The sequence below is a fragment of the Panthera onca genome, chromosome B2 (assembly GCF_046562875.1).
Source record: "Panthera onca isolate mPanOnc1 chromosome B2, mPanOnc1 haplotype 2, whole genome shotgun sequence".
NCBI classification, from domain to species: Eukaryota; Metazoa; Chordata; class Mammalia; order Carnivora; family Felidae; genus Panthera; species Panthera onca.
In genome coordinates this window covers 115,183,272-115,207,474 of record NC_138343.1, presented here as the reverse complement: position 1 = coordinate 115,207,474, position 24,203 = coordinate 115,183,272, and the positions used below count along the sequence as shown (strand labels likewise).

The 24,203-nt window shown below is 35.6% G+C and overlaps 1 protein-coding gene across 12 annotated transcripts in view; it reads left to right on the top strand.

The window, feature by feature from the left end:
* Positions 1 to 24,203, top strand: part of PTPRK (protein tyrosine phosphatase receptor type K) — a 564,132-nt gene that overhangs the window by 120,491 nt on the left and 419,438 nt on the right. For all 12 annotated transcript variants that reach the window (XM_060616623.3, XM_078447295.2, XM_060616622.3 and 9 more), the window contains exon 2: positions 12,046 to 12,168. In XM_060616623.3, the coding sequence (XP_060472606.1) occupies positions 12,046 to 12,168 (123 nt within the window). The remainder of the gene's footprint in view (positions 1 to 12,045; positions 12,169 to 24,203) is intronic.

Genomic DNA, 24,203 nt, shown 5'->3' with positions numbered 1-24,203 from the left:
ATTAAATGTCAGGAAAATACTAGGAAGTTATACTCAAAGCCATTCTTCTAGATAATTTTATTTTTGGCCGACTTACAATGCTATTGCTATAATCACTCTTATTTTGAATGGTTTATCATAAAATGTTACTTCTCATAAGTGGTTTCCCTGTGTTTGTTTTCCCAATCTGCTTAAATAGCTAGTTCAAAGAGCTAGTAGCTAGGAACGGATACTTTTATATCCTTGAATGTCCTATGACACTTTCTTCTTACCGTTTGTGCTGTTGATTCAACATTTCCTTACCTCTATAATGTCTTTTGGTTATTTTTATTGTCTAAACACTTGCCAAATAATTGCTAAATTCTATATTGCTTGTGAAAGTTGGCTTTTATCTTCACCAGTTGATAATGTTCAGCATTAGGTTCCTCATGTGAATTAATTACGATAATACCTTACTAGCGTTCATTAGTCCAAAGTTTGTGATTTTATCTGCGTGCGCGATTGCTGTAAGGGCCCTGTGGGCTTGGAGATAGTCTTGTTGTCTTTGGGTGTCGTTGAAAAGCCCATAGGTAATTTGTTTTTCATTTTGGGGGGTGTTGGTAGTCCTGGGTTGTATTTGTAGGACTCCAGACTGCGCATATGTGAACAGTTGTGTAGGGTAAATTTAATTGCTGAATTAAAGGGCAAGTGATTAAAAACTTTGATAAATAAAACCAAATTGTCCCCTTAAAAGAAAGTACCTTTTGTCCTCCTTTGTTATCCCATGTACTGTCAATACTACATATTATCAATCCGTTGACATTTTGCAAATGATGTGGACAAAAAAAATGCACGCTTTTGTTGTAATTCATCTTTACTTGGATAGTGAGCATGACAGGCTTATCTTAAGTTTATTGAAACATTAATTAAGGGCAATTTGTTTGTACTCATTATTTGCTAGGATGTCCATGATGTAATAATGCCTTTTATTTGATCTATTTTTAGAGATTTGAAAATTCCAAAATAAAAGCTATGACTTGAACTGAGAAGTGAGGCAGGAAAGCTGTCCTACTGAACAGCAGATTCTAGACTTTAAATGCTCATCACACTGCTACTGCCTTTAATCTATTATTCAAATCTTATTTGCCAGCTTCTCACCCCCTCATATTTGAAATTAGAAATTTCCAGGTTTTTATGTTTCATTCTGAAGAAATGTGTTTGCCTTTATCAGTAAGCTGTGCAGTTAGATAGATTTAAAGTCAGTCATTATGTTTTAGAGCAAGAACTAGAGGGACAATTAAAGTAAGAATGTTAAATAAATGGATATAATGCTTCCGCCAATCTAAATTTGATGAGACAAGGCTATTTCCCGTCTGTAGATGTCATACTTACTATTCACAGGCACCAGGAGCCCCTGATCTGTGTTGAGTTTGCAGCGAAAGAAAGTTAACTTCTTATGTCTATTAAATTATTCTTCCAGGCCCAGACCTCTTTTTTTGCACTGAAGCACTTTTTAATATTTTTGAATTTCATCTGAAATTCTAATATAGGCAGAGTCAACATCTGTAAAATATTTTTATTATGTAAGAGTAGTTGGATTGTGGTAGTTTACATTTTAGGAGTTCTACTGGGGAGTAGAGTCAGTGGTAGCATGAATTTCTGACATACAACCGAATTTATTACTACAGAGCTACTTTATTTTTTCACGAAAGCCCACGAATGATGTGATATTATTGTATTCTCACCTTCCCTTTTTTAATCCTCCAAATTATTGGTCAAATTACCTGAAAAATTTCATGTAAGTGTAAAACAAAAATAAGGATCTCACCTAGATGTTTTCCCAACTAAAACTCTAGCTTAATGCTACCTTAGTGTGTACAGCTCTTAGCTTTAATGTCGTAGGATCTTGTGGAGAGATTTTTAAGATTAATTGGCACAGCATTCCTATGCAGTAGGTGGAAGTAGAGAGGGGAGAGCGAAACCAAGTTGTCTTTTTGTTGGTATAGAGATGAGCAAACAAAGATACAGGCAGGCCTAAATCTTGGTGAGGCCCTGTGTAAAACCTCACACAACATTCTCCCAATGAAGACTCTCGCCATTAGGTCGGAATGACCAGTGTCTTACGTATCACTTAAGTGTCTGTGAGTAGCAGTGTTTTTTGTTGCCTGAGAAATCGTTATTGTATGTGGTGGTTCCGCTAAATGGTAACCATGTGCACTCTCTTGAGAAAGGAAATTTGAGAAGAGGAAATTATTGTGATTCAGGCTGCAGCCGCTGATTCGGTCAGAAGTTGGTGCTGGTAAAGACTTTGGTAGCATTCTTATCACAATTCTGGTTGAAGCCCAGAGAATGCTTACTTTATGAGGGAAGGGGCAGAGAGTCCTGACAACATGGTTTCTGACATCACTCAGTATTCATGGAGTGATTTACTTGTGGTTTGTTGTTTGAGTGGCTTGTTTGCTGTGGTCCTGGTGAGAGGCCAAACTGACTGTAGAAATGATGCTTTGAATGAGAGAAATCGGTTAATACATTCCAGTATCAGTAGTTTATGGACTGATTGAAATGCTGATATCCAAATTCCTTTTTCTAAATACAGATAATGGTGGGAAGAACCATGACTTGTTGCTCTTAAGAATGTGTTTTAAAACTGAAAAACCTGAACACTGGCCTGTATGCCTTATACATACATTACACCAAATCCAGAAAGATTTTGATAGGAAAGGAGCTTCATATTAATGAGCAACATAATGTTTTTTACTTTTGAGATGCATTTTAATTACTTACCTGAATTAGTTGGTTATTATTTCCTTGAAGTATATTTGAAAGTCTTATGAAACTGAATTGTTGACCTTCTTAAAAATGTGGTTGAGTATAGTTAAGATTCCTTTGCCAATCTGATGTAAATCTTTACATTCAAAGCCTCAGAGCCGATCTTTACCCTTCCTTGGGGAGGCTGGGTTACAGAATTCTGTTTTACATGGCTTCTGCATTTCACAGAACTCCCTTCATAAATGAAAAATGATCTATTACCCATCATGCTTGAGCGGAATCTGGAGCAATGGCTGAAGTAAACCAGGATGTGTCTGACATGGGTGAGGTAGAGCCCACCAGGAGTCCCTCTATGAGAAACAAAACAAAGCAAAGAAATGTTTAAATGTGAGCTTGGGTGGTTTTCCAATTTTACTGAAATGTAAATATGGCTGCAGTTGGGAATTTTATTTTTCAGTACATTTACTCTCCATTACTTTGTTCAGTGGGTTTGTCTAGATTGTGTATCTAACACTAAGCAAAAAAGATGAGGCTTTACTGGGATAGATAAAAGGATAAAAAATAGGAAAAGAAACTTGGGTAAATACATTAATGATCTGGGGAAAAACACCGTGTTTTCTAAACTAAGATTAATATGAAGGCTACTGTAAAAATTGCCAGAACAAATTGCTTTTAATTTCTTTGCATGTTTTCAAAGATAGAAATCCTACTTGTTTTTACATGCTTTGGGGGGAGATCAGGTGAAAAGTAAAGGTTGTCAAGCAAGCAAGGATGATAGGAGTGTTACGAGCATACAAATTCTAAGCCTTAAATCACGCTATTTGAATACGTTCTTTGCCAAAGTTGCTAGTTAATCAGCTAGGCTTTTGGCAGGTCGGTGCAATAGCGACCCTTTCCTATCTGTGACCTCAAACCTGAGAGACTTTGATGTATGATGTGGTTCAAAGTTTACTACTCTAACAACGGAGTACTACCACGCCATCATATGGGTGGGATAGATAATGTGCTCTCTGTTGAATAATGTCATGAAGATTTGACCATTGGGAGGGAGCTGTATTAGATAATTCTGAAAATATCTAATCTCACCTGATTTTGAGGAGCCATTTAGTGTAGAGGTTAAGAGTAAAGAACCCACAGTGCCAGGTTCAGATCTTAGCTCTGATAGTTTCTTGCTCTGTGACTGGGCAATTTTATTTTTTTCTACTGTGCGGTGCCTTTCATTAATATATTCCGTTTGTATTTAAATAAACCTCTTTTCATGTGTGAAATCATATCTATGGCCGTTTGGCATGTAATCATCCATTAGCTCCATAATGAGGTTTGATAAAGTCACATCCATATTGTCAGGACTGCCTGTGTCACAGAGGCTTATCTTTGAGACTTGGAAATTAGGTATAGAAAACTTGGATTGCTTGCAACTGTCTTCTGAGTCTCCTCCCACAGTGGACGTGTACTCACATGTATTTGAGACAAAGGACTGTTAGCCTTTTTTTTCCAAAGCTACTTCCCTGATTCATGCAACTACTCTTCATTTTATTTCACTTCTAGAAAGAGCACTGGATTAGAGATCCATAGAAAAAAGATAATAAATGTTTGAAAAAGTGTGTTTTTTTACACATACTCTGTATGTAAATATTTGCATGCATGTGTGCATGTATATACTGAGTCACAATGTAAAATATATTTCCCTTTGTGTCTTAAAACTTTGGAAACAAGACTTAGAGGACCTTGAAAGTGTCTTTAGCCTTTTCATATTCTTTTTTTTTTTTTAAATAATTATTTATTTTTGAGAGAGAGAGAGAGAAAGAGAGCAGGGGAGGGGCAAAGAGAGAAAGGGAGACACAGAATCTGAAGCAGGCTCCAGAGTCTGAGCCATCAGCACAGAGCCATAAACCCAGAGCCTGATTCAGGGCTTGAACTCACAAACCGTGAGATCATGACCTGAACCAAAGTTGGATGCTTAACTGACTATGCCACCCAGGAGCATATTCTAGCTTTTCCATATTCTAACTTTCTGAAAGGAATCTCTGCCCCAGCAGGTAATCTAATTTGATTTCAGATGTAGTTCTCTTATTCAATCTCCATTCAGTTTAGTTTCCTGGCTGTGGACCTCATCTTGATATATGGGGAAAAAATTGAGCCATATGGAGGTGGTGCCGAAATCAAAGATCCTTGGGTGTAAGCTTTGAATCAGACTATATACTACCTATAATTTTCAAGAGTGCTTATGATGGAGTGATCTAAAACCAGGGATTGGTGACTGTGGCCCACAGTCCAAATCCAGTCTGCTATAGCCATTTTTGTAAATAAAATTTAATTTGAATACAGCCATATGCATTTGTTAGGTATTGTCCATGGCTGCTTTCTTGCTCTAATGACAGAGTTATATAGTTGGGACAGAAATGGTACAGCCTGCAAAACCTAAAATATTTATTCACTTGTTTTTACAGATAGAATTTACTGACCTCTGATCTAAAGGAAGGTACTTCCTAACTGTAAGCATATGTGATGATGGTAATATGTTAATACTGCTTTTATGGAAACGCTTTAGACTTTTTGGGTAAATTACATGGAAACTATAAGTTCCTTTCTCATTTAGGTTTAGCACTTAGATATGTGCATAAGTGTGCATCTGTATGGCATATATAGATAATAAAGTGTCAAGAATGGGACATGAGAAAATAAGGGCTCTGTGAAGAAAACTTGCTACATGCTAGGGGCTTTTTATGCATTGCCATTAATTTTCGTACAACTGTACTATGGCTCTTATTGTCCTGATTTTATTAGGGTAGAAACTGAAGCTCAAAGAAGTAAAATAGCAAAGCTGTGCATGTGCTTAGCCTTTATTTCTTGCCATATCTAGAAACCATCTCTCCTACCACGTGAGTGGTGGTGTTTGCCAGTTCCTTGAAATTACTGAAGTTTTACCAGTTGAAGTTTAGAGATTTTAATATTGCCTCTGGAAAGATGGAGGGGAGTGAGTTTGGGTTATTATTGTATTCTGGTTAAGTCACTCTTATTAAAGGAAGATTACTCAGTCAGATGGAGTATAGCATTGCTTTGAATCATAGACAATTTGAATAGAAGTCTTACAAGCTAAATAATGTTGGAATATATATTAAACATATATTCTTGGCTGGAAATGGAACTTTAGGGATGAACAATCAGATAATTTATGGGTGTGTTTGAAATGAGCTCTTCTCTCATCATTAAGAGTCATTTGTATCTATCAATAAATGATGGGTTTGGATTTCCACAAATGTGTTTCATGTTCTTTTCTTTTATAAAGGAGCTAGGCTCAAATATTTTCACATACTAATTAGTTACCAGTAATTACCAGCAGGACAAAAGATTTTTTTTTATCTGAAGTGATGGTCTTTTAAGGAATTCTAATTCATAAATTTTCTAATTTTTCTTCAGTAGATCATTTTAAGTATTGAACCAGAGCAATGTATTATGACCCATGACTCATACTTATGTCCTCAGAGACATTCGTACTTTGCATCTATTTGGATTTTTTTTTCTTATTTGAATTTCAGTACTTAAATTGAGAAGAAACATTGCTTATTTTGTAGATGTAAGATATCTGAACATTGATCATGGCATTGTCAATCCTTAGTAATTCCCAGAAGTGTAAAGTTGAGAGAAAGGAAAAAAAGACCTATTAAGATATCCCAGTAGATTTCAGAGGAAATATGAACTTTATATATAAAGGCATCAATTTTTGCCCTTTTTCTAATAATCTGTTTTTCTGGGAATAGGCTTATTGACTCAGATTATAAATGGCATTACATTTAAGATATTTAGTAATAAGTTCCTTTTTTATGCTTTTGAATTTTTTTGTGTAAAAATGTGTTGGCTTCTTTGTAATGAGTTCTGGGGATTATACCAGTTAACTTGTATTATGGTTTCTGATTAGCATAGGTAGAGATGATCTATTTAGAGTTTAATTCAGTATTGTATGTGTCCTCAGGTAACATGAATTAATCCTTATTTGTGTTCTTAACAGAAGAAAGATCATTCCAAAGTTGATGATCGCTTACATGAGCAAATTTGTGAACACAGCTTAATTCACAATTGGAAAAAATTAGTTTGTCCATTTTTGAAGATCATAAAACAACTGTACTAAGGATGTTGTATTTGGCAACATATTTTGTCCAGGACTTTCCTCTTTTAAAAATCTTATATATTCTGGGGGCCTGGGTGGCTCAGTTGGTTAAGCATCCAACTCTTGTTTTCAGCTCAGGTCATGATCTCATCATGAGATCGAGCCCTGTATGGGGCTCAGCTTGGAGCCTGCTTAAACTTCTCTCTCTCTCTCTCTCTCTCTCTCTCTCCCTCTCCCTCTCCCTCTCCCTCTCCCCCTCCCTCTCTCCCCCTGCCCCTACCCCTGCTCATGCTCTCTCTGTAAACAAAACAAAACAACCTTGTATATTCCAAACTATTTAAGAAAATAAAAAGAACAATATTCTGTGCCTTTAACTAAATGAAGCTTGTTCTTTATATATATAGTAAAGAGCCATGAAAGAAAATCCTCTATGTTTCTTGCTGTTATACTCAGTGAGAAAATTATGACTGCATGGGTGCCCTGGAGGACAGAATGTGGGAGATCCTAGTGCAATATCTTTTAAAATAATGCCCTTAAATACAGAGAACAAACTGAGAGTTGCTGGAAGGGAGGTGGGTGGGGGGATGGGCTAAATGAGTAATGGGTATTAAGGAGGGCACTTTTTGGGATGAGCACTGGGTGTTATATGTAAGTGATAAATCACTACATTTTACTCCTGAAACCATTATTACACTATATGTTAACTAACTTGGATTTAAATAAAATTAAAAATAATAAAACAATGTCTTTCACAAAATGTTCAGAGCTGTCCAGGGCTCTACTGACTTTTTATTTTTCACCTATTTAACTTTGTTCTTTTTTTAAAAATATTTTTAACATTTTTATTTATCTTTGAGAGACAGAGATAGAGAGCGAGCAGGGGAGGAGCAGAGAGAGACAGAGACCCAGAATCCGAAGCAGACTCCAGGCTCTGAGCTGTCAGCACAGAGCCTGACGTGGGGCTCGAAACCACAAACCATGAGATCATGACCTGAGCTGAAGTCTGACGCTCAACCGACTGAGCCACCCAGGCGCCCCTTAACTTTGTTTTAAATGAACCCAACAGTGGCTTTTATGGAAAAGTTTGACGTCAGAAAGGATTCGAGTTCAGCATTCCACAGAGAGGGTCTCTATTTCCATGCTCTCTCATAGAGTTTGCCACCATCTATTTAAATAAACACTCAAGAATCTAAATACTGGATGTTGAGGCAGTAGAGTTTTGGGGTTGGGATATTAATGTTTCTCAGTACCAGTTCTTTCAGTGAGCAGCTTCGGAATGGAAAGAAATCCAGGCAAATTCAAATGAGCTTGATTTTTCTCTTCAGGTGAACAGTTTGCAAAGCCCCATCAGTGGGTTGCTGTCGTGGAAGCAGACCATTGCGGTGATAGATCTGTCTGTCCCTTAGCTAACTGATGGCTATAGAGGAACTGGCAATCTGTGAAATGACACTAAAGAAGTAGTTTTACTCCAAGGGTCAAGAAACTTGTGGCTGCTGTTTCTCTGACATGATTTGCGGATACTCATTGTAGTTACTTGTGGCAAATACAACAACTGAAACATAAGCTGTTTCCTTACTCATTTCTCATTCCCTCTGCCTAACTAAAGTTCTTGAACATCACTTAAGGATTTCCTCCTTTTCTTCTGGCATCTAGTTTCAGAGAAACTTTAAATTCGTGAGTTATGTTTTTATGAATTAGAAACTTACCAAGATACTTCTCATTTAAGTAGGTATTAATGCTATGTATAAAAATCTCTTAAACTCAGGAACATGTGTATTTAAGACCATGTATTAGAAGACTTTGTGAGACTTTCTAGTGAGCCTTAAATGGTAAACAGGATTGTTATGTAATGGGATTATCTCAAGATATATTATGTCCTATCTGTTGGAAGGCTAAACCAAACATCTACCTCCCTTTTCCTCCATTCCTCTTTAAACTCTGCATGGCTACTAGAGTTATTATTTCTTTTCTTTTTTTTTTTTTTAATTTTTTTTAACGTTTATTTATTTCTGAGACAGAGTGAGACAGAGCATAAGTGGGGGAGGGACAGAGAGAGAGAGGGAGACACAGAATCTGAAGCAGGCTCCAGGCTCTGAGCTGTCCGCACAGAGCCCGACACGGGGCTCGAACTCACAAACCATGAGATCATGACCTGAACCGAAGTCAGTCACTCAACCGACTGAGCCACCCAGGCGCCCCTAGAGTTATTATTTCTATTGTTATTGTTGTTGTTATTTATAGCATGGCTTGAATTTTGCCTTACTCCTGAATAAAATCATTTAATGGCTTCAATAGAACTACAGAATAAAATCTAAAAATTTTATATCTAAAATCTTTCATATTTAGTTTTCTAATATTTGTTTCATTATTTTTAAAAAGTATTTATTTATTTATTTATTTGTTTTAAATAAAGTTAACATATAGTGTAATAATGGTTTCAGGAGTAGAATTTAGTGATTCCTTACTTACATATAACACCCAGTGCTTATCCCAATTTAGCCCATCCCCCCATCTAACACCCCTCCAGCAACCCTCTGTTTGCTCCGTATGTAAGTTTCTCTTATGGTTTGTTTCTTCCTTGTCCCCCTACATGTTCATAACAAAGAAATTGTTGAGAATAGTTGAGATCCCCCAACATCCCATGTTTCTTTAGAATTGCATGCCTTTGCTCTTTCTTTTTCTCTAGTTTTAGTCCCATCTCCATTTTGGCCCAGCATTGTCTTTACTCATCTTTATAGGCCTAGATCCATGAAGCCTTCCCTAACCAACCTTGGTATAGGTAGCCAATTCATTTGTTTTTGTGTTCTTTGTGACCTTGGTCATACTGTTACCATCCCTCATAAGACAAAAAACACACTGTGTGTGTGTGTGTGTGTGTGTGTGTGTGTGTGTGTGTGTGTGTATGTGTGTGTAGATATATACATATATCTACAATATATATATTTATTATATATATATCCCCCTTCCTTCACTCCATGTCTGCCTATGCCACTATACCATTCATCAGGTTAGGAACAGTTTTTATTTGTTTGCTTGCTTTTTAAAATTTCCTATCTAGTTCAATATATTACATTAGTACTTACCCTTGAAATACAAAATACAAAAAGATTTAAAAATCTTTCACAAACAATTTATTGATATGTCCTATGTGCGGTAAATAGATATATGGTACCTCTTAGATTAGAATTTACTGTAAGCTGTAAAATAAAAAATCATCTTTTAAGAATTTTCTTATCAATCAAGTCAAGTGGATCAGTAACTATTTCCAAAGCTCTTGAATGATATGGCAGTAATATGCAACAACAAATAGTAGGGGTTGACCCAGTTCTTTTGTACAGATAGTTGTAGTGGTTATTGCTAATCAGAATCCTGGAGTCTAAAATTAACAATGGCTATGAAGGGCAGCAATTAAGGTCATTTGTCTTCCAAATGAGGCAACGTAGGTTCCACTGGTAGTTTAAATTTACATACAGAGGGCATTCACACTATTATAAAGGGCAGTGGGGGCCCTGAAGGCATGTGTTCCAAAGCGGCAAGTCATTTTGAGTTTGTGATAGCAAATTATATTTTGAGAAAAACTTTCCCCTTGCTATGTGAAGATGCATTTCCTAGCAACCTTTCTTCATTGATTAATTTTAAATTAAGAAGTACATCATCTTCCGTGAAAGCATGGATAAAGAGGCTATTTTGGGCATATTTAAAAGACATTATTAAGCTTTCAAGCTGCTGAAGTTTGGTTATTTTAAAGGATTGATGTAGTCATAAGAATGATTCATGATGCCCACAGACATGTTCTGCTTTTGAAAAAAGGTTATTAGGGCCATAATGTCATCTGAACATCTCTGATGTTGCCTTCTTTGCCGGTGATTCTGGCTTGTCTCTGTCATTGGCAAGTACTTGTATTCATATATACACTGACAAACTTTTGATGAAAAAAAGTGAATTCCTTGTTTGCAGAGAAGCATTTATAGTCCTGAAGTTTACTACTCTGTAGTCTGCTGTTTGGTCAGAGAATTCACTGATTTTCTTCACAAAGATCCCCATGGAAACTAAACAACTAACTTACTTGAAAGGAGATAGGTTATTGGTTTTTCTCATTAAACCCACTGCTGAATTTTCATTAGTTCTAATCCATTTTCTTTCAAGATTAGACATTCAGGCCAGTTCTTATTTTCATGAGTTGAATAAACTAAGTATGTTGAATTTTGTGTGCCTGTATATGTAGGTTGAGAAGCAGAAGTAAGTAATCATTCCACTTATACCAAAAAATTACCCCTGAGAATAAACCCAGGAAAATGACTGATGTAAAGGGGAAAGGGTACCTCCATTAAAAAAAAAAAACAAAAACAAAAGTTATTAAATAAAGTGGCAGAGGTGATAGTGATGATCGACTAATCTGATCAGGTTTATGTTTTAGTTTTTTCCCTTTTAAGTTCTATGAAAGTAATCTAGATAAAGTATGGAAGAATGTATCACTGACCCCAAACACTTTTAGACACCATAAAGTTTTGTATGTTTTATTTGCTATTTCAAATGTTCTTTCAAAGTGTTCTTTTAAAGCAAAGAATTTGGTAAGTCTTAAGTATTAACTTCACCTTTTTTGAACTTGCATTATGAAAGAAGATGATTTTCACTCATTCCCTTTCTCCCCTTCTCCTCACTGAAGTTGTTACAATCTATTTAGATTTTAGGTGGTTTGTATATTTCAGGGAAGCTTTACTTACAAGTGTCCTCTACTATTTAAAAAAAAAAAAAATTTTAAGTTTGTTTATTTTTGACAGAGAAAGAGTGTGAGCATGAGCTGGGGAGGGGCAGAGAGAATCTGAAGCAGGCTCCAGGCTCCAAGCTGTCAGCACAGAGCCCGACATGGGGCTCGAACCCACCAACCGTGAGATCGTGACCTGAGCCGAAGTCAGACGCTTAACCGACTGAGCCACCCAAGCGCCCCCCCTCTACTATTTTTTATTCTTCAAAATCTGCGCCTCAGCCTTCCTTCTGAGGCTCAAACTTATTTCTTATTCAAACAGCAACTACTGATAGAAATTCATTTTATATGAAAATTTAATGAGGATAGTCAAAAACAGGAGTACCATTTATTATTAAGAGTGCCATTTTACATATTTCAATATAATCTTTCCTTCTCCAGCACATTCTCAATTTTTAGCAAATCTGTGTAGAATGTAATGGTAATCTTTCTCTTCTTCTTTCAGGTGGCTGTACTTTTGATGATGGTCCAGGGGCCTGTGATTACCACCAGGATCTATATGATGACTTCGAATGGGTACATGTTAGTGCCCAAGAACCTCATTATCTGCCACCTGAGATGCCTCAAGGTGAGAATCATTCTGTGTTCCCAATGTTGGGCAAATGGCTTTGGAATATGTAGCATTTTCTTGCTTTGGGTGTAACACAGTTATTTGTTATAGTAAACTACTGTGGTCAGGCTACTTCACCACATCTCAGAGCCTTATTGTTGACTTTGACTTTTCCTCGATAACTTTCTATAATCTTGTGTTCAAGAATGCTCACTGTATCTTTGTTATTATCTCTGATTGGAAAAATAGAAGTATTTGTGTGTTTTGTCTTTTTTTTTCAATTTAATAAAGAAGCAAAATGGAAACAAAATCAAGGGGGGGGACCTATAAAAGCAGAACAAACAAAATACTTTAAAAATAATCTAAGATGAAGATCAGCTCACTTCATACTACTCAGTTGAATTATATAGGTTTAGTCCAATCAGACTGAAAGGAAGGATTTCTTTTCCATGATGGGGAGAAAACTTATCTCATCGTCACTCTGCTCTTGAGCATGGCAGTGGCTCTGGGGAGAGGCAGCCAGGAGACAAAAATATGTCCCTTGATTTCTGGTTTCATGAAATAATACATCTTCTTATTGGTTAAGCCAGTTTGAATTGTGTTTTCTCTTACTTGTGAAAAACACATTAGCATAGGGTATAATATGTACATATCATTTTATAGTACTGTCATTTATTAGTACTACCAGACTAGAATATGTGCCTTCAATTCTACATATTAACTTGGGACTAATTCCAAGCTCTGTGTATATATGTTTAGCAGTAACTTATTAAATTGTAAAAATTGAAAATGTAAACAGGAATAATAAAATACAATTGTAAAAAGCATGAACTATTTTACTTCCAATATTTAGAAATAAGTACAATTTATAAATATATATTTTATATAATCATGTGTATATAGTAGCATACAATCTAATGTTTAAAAATGTAATATATTAATATGCTGTGTAGTAAAATATAATCATATGTAATTGATAGGCCGATTATCTATTACTAATACCTTAAGTTTTAACACAGGTTTTCAGTACCCTTATTATGTTATTTTAAAAATACTTTATAAATAATTTTCTACAAGTTGAGAAAGACCTTCCTATAGTGAGTGAATTTTAGATATGACCGTTTTAGACATAGATATTGCAGATGAAAATGTCAATACAAGTGAACCGAAGAAGCATATTTTACCAATAGCATTTCTGCATTTACTAACCAATATGATTTAAAAAGCCAAAAAGTTAAATACATCAAGAATAAACAACAACACACAGCAAGTATACAAAGTAAACCGAACCAAACCTAAAAATTACATTCCCACATTATGGTTTGGAATATAGTAATTATATCCACTGAAAAGTTGTTTTATTGGTCCACACTGTAATGCGTGTATTGAGAGTAAGGTGAATTAAATCTGCTTTCTGTTTAAATTGTCACCTTGCATGGCTGAGTAGGCAAATAAATGGTTATCTCTGAAGCTGACCTGAGCCATAATTTTCTTGCCAGAAGAAGAAATTGGTAGTAGGTGGCTGAAACCCTTTGCTTCTTATGTCTGACCCCTATGTGGTCAGCAGGCTACTTTAGTTTTGTATGTAGGTTTATGTTTTTCTTTGAAAGATACATAGCCTTATTTTCTTCGTACATTTTAATTAAAGAAACTTCTGTAATATTTCACTTGAGCTTTCTCTGTGGTATATTTAGAATTTTTTCAATATAAAATTAAAAGGGGTGGGCTGAGATGCACACATTTTGACTGTTTATCATCAGAGAATAATCAGAAAGATGTTGATTTATGGAAATGTTACCATTGTTAATTATCATTGAAGATGGATAATGAATAGCTGAAGAGATACTGCTCAGATGACCTTGTTGGCTCACCTTTGATGAACAGCTTAATCGGTGGTTACAGTACAGGATGATATGCACCGAAAATGAAAGTGTTTGAAATTCAGCCACATCTTCCAATTAATAGGACATTAAGTAATTAATCATGCAGAAGAGGGAAAAGGTCATGACTACTTTATTTTTGCCGAATGTGACTTGTATTTGGTCTTTAGGGAAAGTGAAATAAAGCACCCTTGTGTATATTCTTCTTTTATTGTTCTCTTTTTACAAGAGAATCTGTTTTTTTTTTTTTCCATTTTCCTTCTGGTATTTCTTTAAAATACTCATTGAACATTGTTCATAAGTTATAAAAAAAGGAGATATTTATATTTATCCTATTACGATTTGGTGAATGATCCATTTATTTTCAAATATATAGTCAAGCATGCTGACTTGTTTCATTTATAAAAAAAATAAACAAAGCTCCTCAAAAATTGGACAACCCTCAAGTAAGAAATCTAAGTGTCAGATACAAACTTGTTAGTGATCTACTGAACTCTCTAGACAGTACTTGCACACTTTTTATTGGCTTTTGTTTATTGACCTTTTTGGACCGGAAACACAGAAGGGAAGAAGAAAGATAGAGTGGGCACGTAGATTAGAATAAGAGAAGAATCAAGATGAATAGAAGACAAGAAAAGAGGAAGGAAGAAAATTATTTCCTGGAGACATACTGCTATCAGTAATTGCTTCGAATGTTCTTCAGCAGTTGCTAGCCTCCACACTCCCTTTGTCAGTTGACAGTGATGGTGGCTGGAAGCCCTGTTAAGTTCATTAACAATAGTATGCAAAAGAGTGAATTTAGGCCATTTGGTATTAGGATAATGGCCAAAAATCATATGAAAATATGAGCATCTTCCCAACCGAGTCACCAAGAATATGTGAATTAAAACCACAATGAGAAACTGCTACATACTCAGCATAAAGATGATAATCAAAATTTCAAGTGGTTGTAAGAGTATGGAGCAAGTGAAACTCTCATGTACTACTGGTTGGAGCTTAAATCAGTACAAGTACTTTATACAACCTATTGATCCAGTAAATCCAATTTTGGGTATAAGCCCCGCAGAATTGAGTACACATGTTCTAAAAATGGCATGTGCAGAAATGCACCAGTATTTATAATAGTCCCAAATTGAAACAGTGCAAAGATGTCTGTCAACACTACAATGGATAAATAAGCTTTTATGATGATGCATTCATAAAAGGGAACATTACACAACAATGTGCATGAATGAACTATGGCAATATATGATATAGGTGAATTTCACAAACATAATCTTGAGGGAAAGAAAGTAGGCATGAAAGAATATGTACTGTATTTCATTTACATAAATTTCAAAAACAGGTAAAACTATTGATGATGTTGGAAGCCAGGGTTTTATTTACTTGCAGGTGGGGTCAGCAGGGGTGAGGGATTATTGGTGCCTGGACAGTGGCATGAAGGGGCTTCTGGATGGGTGGTACTGTAGTTCTTGATCTGGGTGATGTTTTCACAGTTGTGCTCAAACTGAAAAACCATAAACTTGTACAGTTGTGAACTCTGTACTTTTCTCTGTCTTATTTATTAATGAGAGTTGGCAAAGCAATAAAGCAAAATAATGAGACTTGCAGCAAAGTGTTCACAGGGATGCTATGGGAAAACTGAACTAATAATTAAAAATGTTATAGATTAAGAGAAAAGATATATCAGAGGAGATCTCAAATGGGCTCAAACTCTCTCCCCCCCATTCTGGATCCCCGCCCCAACATTCAAAGATAGTATGGTCTTTGAGCATCTGTGAGCCGTCGAAGTTCTCTTCCCTCTGCATAGACAGTTCTCTGTCTACTTATCCACTCACCAAACTCTTATGCATTCTCACTGTCTACTCAGGTTCCGGCTGCACTGGGAAGATTTTTTCTGATTGGCTTGGAACTCTTCTATTTCTTCTATCCTCACATCCAAATATGTTTCCCACTGTACTTTTTACGTATTTCACTTGTAGCTATTACTATTCTAGTATCATCTTTGTATGTGTTATTCTGTCCACTATGCTGTAAGTCCTTCATAAACATAAACTGTTTTCATCTTTGATTTCCCAAGACGCCATTTCATTTTCCTTAGGCAAAAGCGTTAACGGACATAATGTGGTTTTATATACTTTGATCAAGTATTAAACAAAAAAAGATTTTTCTTTCCCCTGCTAAAGATTTAATTGAATAAAAAATACCCCATGTCTTGAACATTACATTCAGTTCACATTTTAATGTAATTAGAAGACTTTACATAATGATTAATATTTGGCTTTTGCCTTTATAATCTTACCTGTTTATTTAAGATATAATTTTAAATGTTATTAATACTACCAAGAAGGAATTCCCTTTAGGATTTGTCTCTCCCTCTGTCTTTTGTCTTTTTGCACATCAAATTAATCCGAATCTTTACTCCTTAGAAGCCTGGAATGAGAATGAGTGATGTTGCATAGAACTAGAAATTATTCTTTGATCTCAAATTACCTCTGTGTCTGTGACTTTGTTTGTCAGATATTCTTTTATGCTTATGACCTCATGAAACAAACTCATTTCACCATTTTACTGTATGTTCTGTCCTAGATCTAAGAAAAGGTATCATGATTGACATCTCAGTACTTTTATTGTGTTTATAACTGCTTTTTTAAAAATTTAACAGCTTTTTGTAAAGTGACTAATTAAATTTTAGTGTAGAGTCTTTAGAGAACCCATATGATAGTATTTCAAATTATGACTACATCATATCCCACCTCCAATTTGGTACTTTTCACTAACAATAATGTAAATCACTATACTTCCTTCTATAAAATGCACGTGCACTATGTGTATGGCAATAATAATAAAAGCCCTCTGTCATTAAATTAATCTGAAGACTGATGTAAGAAACCAATTCTCTTTTGTTATAATACCTAGTGAGGTGCGTTATTCAGCAGTTTAAGAACCTACTGGATCTCAATTCTACCCCTTTGTCAAGACCCCCAAACTAAAATGTAGAGAACAAATACATTCCACAGAGAAGGATGAGGAATGAACAATGCTATTAATAAATATGTCTTTATATTAATTTATTACATTTAGAACTGTATATCCTTTTATTTTTTGAATCTCAGCATTTAAACTTTTATTATTAGCCAGATTGTGAAAATGAAGCTTGCCTTCTCCAAATATTTATTTGGAGAGACAAAATGTGTTTGTGTATTCAGTAGGGAATGTGCATGGGTCACATGATTTTGTGCCTGGCTTTCTTCTGATAGTGTGATGTAGTTAAAAATCAAATAAAACATTGGGTTCCACAATTTGATTCATATGATAGCATTTTATAGGTAATACAATTTCAGCTATGTTAAGATGATAGTCTCTTAGTTTTATAACAGAAGACTTATAGTCATAATTTACTAAACAGTATTATGTATGCAGTGTATCACATTTTAATATACCTGAGGAGAAATTTCAAGGGAGTTTTTTGCATTGACTTTACTATTTCTAACCTATAGTCTATCTCTCTGGGAACTTTAATCACTCATTAAAATGAGTGGATCACCTTGCCTAATATTTTCACCACTCTATTATAGACAGTTGATAACAAGACACATGTTTCTACAAGGTCATAACTGCCAAAATCTCACACATCTGAATGAACAGAAGTAGTTGACAGCAAATTTACCAGAGTCAGAACATGATGGAGATGGTGGAATAATGTTATGTGTATGTGTAGAGATATTAAGTTGTAGTATTATGACTGGTTTTGTTTGTGTTAGAGGAATAGAGCAAATCAGGCCAAAATATTGGTTTGTTTTCTTTTTGTCATCTACTCATCATTGTCTCTTAATGTGACTAAAGGTAGTGTGTATATGTGTGTGTGTGAAGCTGTGTGGTGGTCCTAAGGAGAACTGAGAGATGGGTGTTAGAGGGGGAGATGAAGGGCAGAGAGACATGGAGGAGAGAGAGGGAAAGGGTAAGAGAATATAGCTTAGCATAAGTCCATTAACACAGACGGGGAAACTTCTAAGTATCGGATATAGGCATTAGATTCTAAGAAGGTGACAGAGCCTGAAAACCCTACAAGTTCAAAACTGTAAGGTCATGCATCATTCTATGATTTTCAGTTTTTTTAAATAATAGAACTCTTATTTTGAAAATAATATTTCGCAGTGCTCAGATATGTAGAATCAACCACAATGAGCTAATGGTCCCAGAATCTGTTTGCTTTGTACTCCTACATCCCTACCCTTATCCCTTTCTTCACCACTCCAGCTCTGTCAAGATGGCTTCTGTGAAAAACACTTAGAGATAGAACTCTCCAAGAGACACTTGGAAAACAACAGGTTGGTGCACATTCAACACTTTTTCAGATAAGCATCTCTGAGATGAAGGTATTTACTACCATTAGCTATGGCTTATTGGGGGCTTAAGGGTTTTTACTTTACCAGGGATATGATATATTTTCTTAATCCTCACATGAACCTTACAAAATTAGTGACATTTTAGAGATCAGTGGAGTGAATAAATCCCAGGGATGGTTTGTCTGTCTAATAACAAAATTACTCTTGTCACAGAACCACCCTCCTTCACAATTGTAGCTGATACATTTCCTTGAGTTGTCTGTGGACATGTAGATCCACTATATAATGAGGTGTCTATTTTTATTTTCTACTGCTTCATCTAAAATACTATTTCTTTCCAAAACTTAAAAGTTTTAAGTGACTGTCTCTTAATCTTTGTCTGGAATGGGATCTGAGACTTGTTTGGAATGGCTGCTGGGCTTCAGAGTTTCCTACAAGATACTCTCATCCCCTAGGGAGATACTTTGTCCTTTCTTTGGTTTACCTGGATGTTATTTTTAGTTATTTGATGAACAGTTGCCTCATGTCTGTCTAAAGCAGCCTTTAGAAACACATATATTATCTGCTGTCTCATTAGAGCAGGTATGGCAGAAGAAAAATTCATAGACTGAAGGAACCAGACTAAAGTTTAGGGTTTGAAAATAATTTGAAGACTTGGTTTGCAATGGGGTATTTTAGGACTAGAATTATGGGCTTATTTCAGTGTGTTCTTCCAAACCATGTTATCATGTATCTGTTGGTGTTTTTGCCCTCAGCACAGAGAAGATCGTTCACCACATTTGAGTTGCTTATTAAAAACAGTGGGAGTTAGAGGTAGTGCAGGGTCAGAGAGGGAAAGGCAGTAATGGACTACATCAAGGGTGAAACACTTCTGGAAGGCTGGTTTTTAATGTAAGGACTATTACCCTTGTGGACATAAATGCAGCATGAAGAATGTCTAAATTACTGGGGACAGGAATGGCATGCTGGGATGGGAATATTTTCCTGATATTTCAGGTGCATAATGTGTCTAAGTTAGATATCTCCCAATATATCTCAGTGGAAGAAAAACAGGCTAGTATTAAAAAAAAAAAAAAAAGAAAAATTAATACTGGTACCAGTGCTAGAGAATGTTCAACCTCCTAAATGAATTAGGGATAAGAATACAGAGTAATTTCTAAGACTATACAGGTACCTTTAATGTGTATCTTAAAATCAATACATAGTCCAAAGAAATAAAATTACTTTTCCTTGGGAGGAGTGTGACCCAAAGTATAGTTATGACCTTATACTCTCTGTCACCAGAAATAAACTTGCCTCATGAGGGCTAAGGAATTCTCGTTGGCAATCTCAGTTTAAAAGCTTATTATCGTTCAAACATGAGAATAATGCCAGGGGAAAAATATACAAAAAAAAAAAAAAAAGATAAGTGATTAGAGATTATTTAAAAATTTGTGATGTTAATTATCTCATATAGTGGATATTATGAAAAATACAGACCTATGCTTATATACTTAATTGTCATTACATAAAAAGATGCTTTTAAAATCTTGGAAGGTTTTCAGCTTTCAAACCTAACTTCTGCTGAGAGTCCTGTATGTTGACAGACGTCTCACCCCTCCCTCAAAGAGGAAATTATTGATTGGGAAATATCTCTCAACAAAAGTGAATGTTTTATATATTCAGAGTACATGACACTTATAAATGCCAGGATCATCATGAACTCCTCACCCAAGGACATAGATTAAAGAGATATGCTGACTTATTTCTTGCAGTTGATGAGGTTAAATCAAATAAACAATTTCACAAATTTCATCAGGTTAACTATATATTTCTGTACCTTCTCCCTTCCCCCTGTTCTTAAATATATAGTGAATTAAGTAGGAAAGTGGAATGTCACATCTGACTATTCACAAGTTATGTTTTGAGAGTATGATTTTTATCCAAGCCAGGTTAGATGCTTTTCTGACCGCTTTTATCTAATCTCAGGTATTTTTTGAAATATGGCATTTCATTTAATTTTTATAAAAGCCCTTTGAGTATGTATTAACCTCACTCTATAGAAGAGGGAACTGAGGTTCAGAGAGGTTAAGTAAATGCCAGAGGTTTCAGGTCTTAGGAAAGCCAAGGTTAGGAATCCAAGTATGTAGACATAGAGGAGAAGAAGATCCAGCTTCTGAAATCTATATAAACAAGTATAAGTAGAGATCCTTCTTTAGAGACTGCAGAAAAAAAGCTGCAGGGCTGACTTGGAAGTAGGGCCAAAGTTGTATCTTTTCTGCTTTCTCCAGCTCCAAGTAAGTAATGAAAAGCCCAAATTAAAACGTCTGTAAACAATAAGGAAAGCTACATTCACATAACAAATGGTCCAGGATTGGCTTTGTTGGATTTCTCTCTGCTCTTCCATTTTGATGGGTGATCTTCCTTTTTTTTTTTTTTTTTTTTTTTTTTGAAATTTTTTTAAAAGTTGAGAGAGAAAGAGAGAGAGAGAGAATGCACACAAGCGGGAGAGGGGCAGAGAGAAAGAGAGAGAGAGAGAGAATGCACACAAGTGGGGGAGGGGCAGAGAGAAAGAGAGAGAGAGAGAGAGAGAGAGAGAGAGAGAATGCACACAAGTGGAGGAGGGGCAGAGAGAGAGAGAGAGAGAGGGAGAGAAAGAATCCAAAGCAGACTCTGCGCTGTCAGAGCAGAGCGCAACACGGGTTTCAAACCCATGAACCTGAGATCATGACCTGAGCTGAAACTAAGGGCTGGACGCCCAACCGATTGAGCCACCCAGGCCCCCCAATAGGTCATCTTTTTACCTCAGGCTAGCTCCTCTCAGGAGTGTCATATCTGCAACTCTTCTAGATATTAACTTCAGAAATGAAGAAAAAGAGGTTGTCTCTTCATTATGTCTGGTTTTTTTTAAGCATAAAAAACTTTTTGGAGGTGCCCATTAACAGATTTATCATTTTGTCTAATTGGCCAAAATTATGGCACCTATCCATGCCTAAACTAATGAGTGAGGGGGGACAGTAAGGTGCGATTAGCTTCTACTTTCAGACCCATACTCCTCTCCCAGTTGGAACTGAGGTTGAAGTTAGTGCCAGCTTCCCCTGAGGTGCATGGCTGGCCAGATTATAGTGGAATACTGATGGGGTGGATATTGGGTAGGTAAACCACAGTGCCTGTTGCAGAACTATTTAATGCAGATGTGGCAAAATGGATATGTAGGTAGTGGAATTTTGAAGCTATGGAATTTGGAAGAGTGGACAAATAAAGCATTTATTAGAGCAACATGATAGTCTCTAATGCACTGTCAGCCTGGTGTCAGTTTTTCCTTGATTTCAAAGCGTTTATTGGATCTGAAACTTGAGAACTGGGAAATCTTCCTGCCGTCAGTAAATTTTTTTAAGCTTTCTCACCTGCAACTGTTACTACTGAGAATTTTTTTTTAACTCTCTCTTGTTTTGCCCTCCACTTTTATGACATGGAAGAAATAAAGTAACATACTTTATAAAAAACTCAAAACCTGAAAATGGGTCGAGTGTTATATAAATTGGATGAATGCATGCTAAAGACTGATTTAAAATATTAATGTAGGAACCAGCAGTATAGTAAAGCTGGTTCAAAAGACTATAGATAGGAACAAAGGAAGCATTTATAATTCACTGAAAGAAAGAATGCTGGGATAAGTTTCCTAGTTTTATACTAAAGAGATTAATGTCCAAAAGGGCAATAAATCTGAAACCTTTTAAGGTTATCTTTACTGTAAACAGAATTCATTTGCCTCTCTACATGAAATTTATTTGCATAATTATTATAAGTATCATTTGTGTTGCCATGAACTTTCTACCAATTAACATGTCTCACAGATTTATAAAATATCTTCATCAATAGTGAATAGTGATTCAGACAAAGGTACATGCTCTTAAAGAGAATGAAGGACGTGCAGTTGTTTTTTTTTTTTTGTCCACTTCCAAGGTTTGTGCATTTTTATTGTCAACAGTTTCCTCTTATGATCATAAATACTCTTCAATGATAAATTCTTGTTAAAAACAATGACAAAAAAGATTTTTCTTTCCTTTCTTCTTCCTTTTTTTTTTTTTGTCTGATTCATTCGCATAGGTACAGCAAGAAGTGTTTATTAACAAATATAAGCCTTGTATAATAAAATCAAAATATCTAATATCTAGTGCCATAGAGTGTTAAATAGTAAGGACAGAAAATTACCTAATGTTTGGGGATGTTAGAATCTAGGATATTTTTAATAACTTATATTACTTGAAAGTATTTTTCGAAATCTCTTATTTACTCCCTTCTATTCAGAAACTGAGAAACCAAACTCACATTATTCATCTCCATCTGATATCACCTGAAGTACCTGTAAATCTGGATGAATTTCTGTCTCTTTATGTCTCTCAAATCTGCTGAGATTCCTAGCCTGCCACAAAATGACCTTCCTTTCAAGTGAGAAACTATAGACTTAGACCAAATAATAGACCTGATTACCAGAAGGTTTTGTTAGGTATTAGTTCCACATAATGTCACTTTGGAGGGTTATTATATATGTTTTAATAAAAGTTACTCTTAAATATAACACTCTATAAAATTTAAACGTTTTGGTTACTCAGTTGATTTGTCAAATTATATTCTGGGAAAAAAGAAGAGCATATTCTTCTTGTATTTACCATGTTAACTTCTTTGCCATGAAAAAAAAAAAAAAAAACCTTAGAAAAAGAGTGTATTCCTGAATATGAAGGGTCAGTAGGAACAAAATACCATTTCAGGTTCCATGAAAATATGGCTTAGAGATTAAGACCATTAAAAATATACCAATTATCTTCCAAACAAATCATTCCAATTAGAGTTCCCTTATCAGGTCCTTAAGTTATGCTTGACTAATTTGTTGTTTCTTGAATTTCGGGACTGCAATCTGTTTCAGGAAGTCATTCATCCTAGAAACTCTGGCTCTGGGTCCTGGTACATACAGTCTGGCTAATGTGTGTTGTCAGCACTGAAGCTTATACCCCATGAGGCTAGTCCTTGAAGGCATTATAGTTAGAAGCATCTCCTGTAGTCCATTCATTCCATTGAGGACGTTAGTTGAGGGCCCAGTTTCTAGAGCCTATAGCTTATAGCAGAGTCTTCAGGCAAAGTATAGGAGGAAAGCAGAAACCACTTGCTAGTAAGACTGAATGGCTGTGATTAACTTATTACACTGAACTTATTAAGATCGATTCATTATTTTAACAGGAAGAAAACAGAATTCCAGTCTGGCATTACTGTAATATTTGGCAGTAAAGCTTTAAAAAAAATGTTACAAAAAAGCCTGTCAAAACTTTGTCAACACTAACAAAACTTTTAACACAGTTGGTTGCTTCTTGTTAGGACTCATTACTTGCAAGTATTATGCTCCAAGTTAAGTAAATTTCTTTCTGCAAACTTGTTATAATTTGTTATATCCACTGAAGATTTGCTTTTGACAAATTTGTTTCTCATTCTGAAACAATGATACTTTTTTTCTAAGACAAAAGAACTGTCTTTTGCCTGGCGCATAATAAAACATTTTTTTAATGCTTTATTTATTTTTGAGAGAGAGAGAGAGGGAGAGAGAGCTGAAGAGGGACAGAAGATCTGAAGCAGGCTCCAGGCTGACAGCAGCAAGCCTGGTGTGGGGCTCAAACCCACAAACTGCAAGACCATGACCTGAGCCAGTCAGATGCTCAACCAGCTGAGCCACCCAGGCGTCCGTTCCCTAGTGCGTAAGAGATCGTCAGTTAGTTAATAAGGTTCTCCCACTTAATATCAAAGTCTGTTTCTGAAAATCAGGTATTCTGGGTGAAAATGCTAACAAGGAATC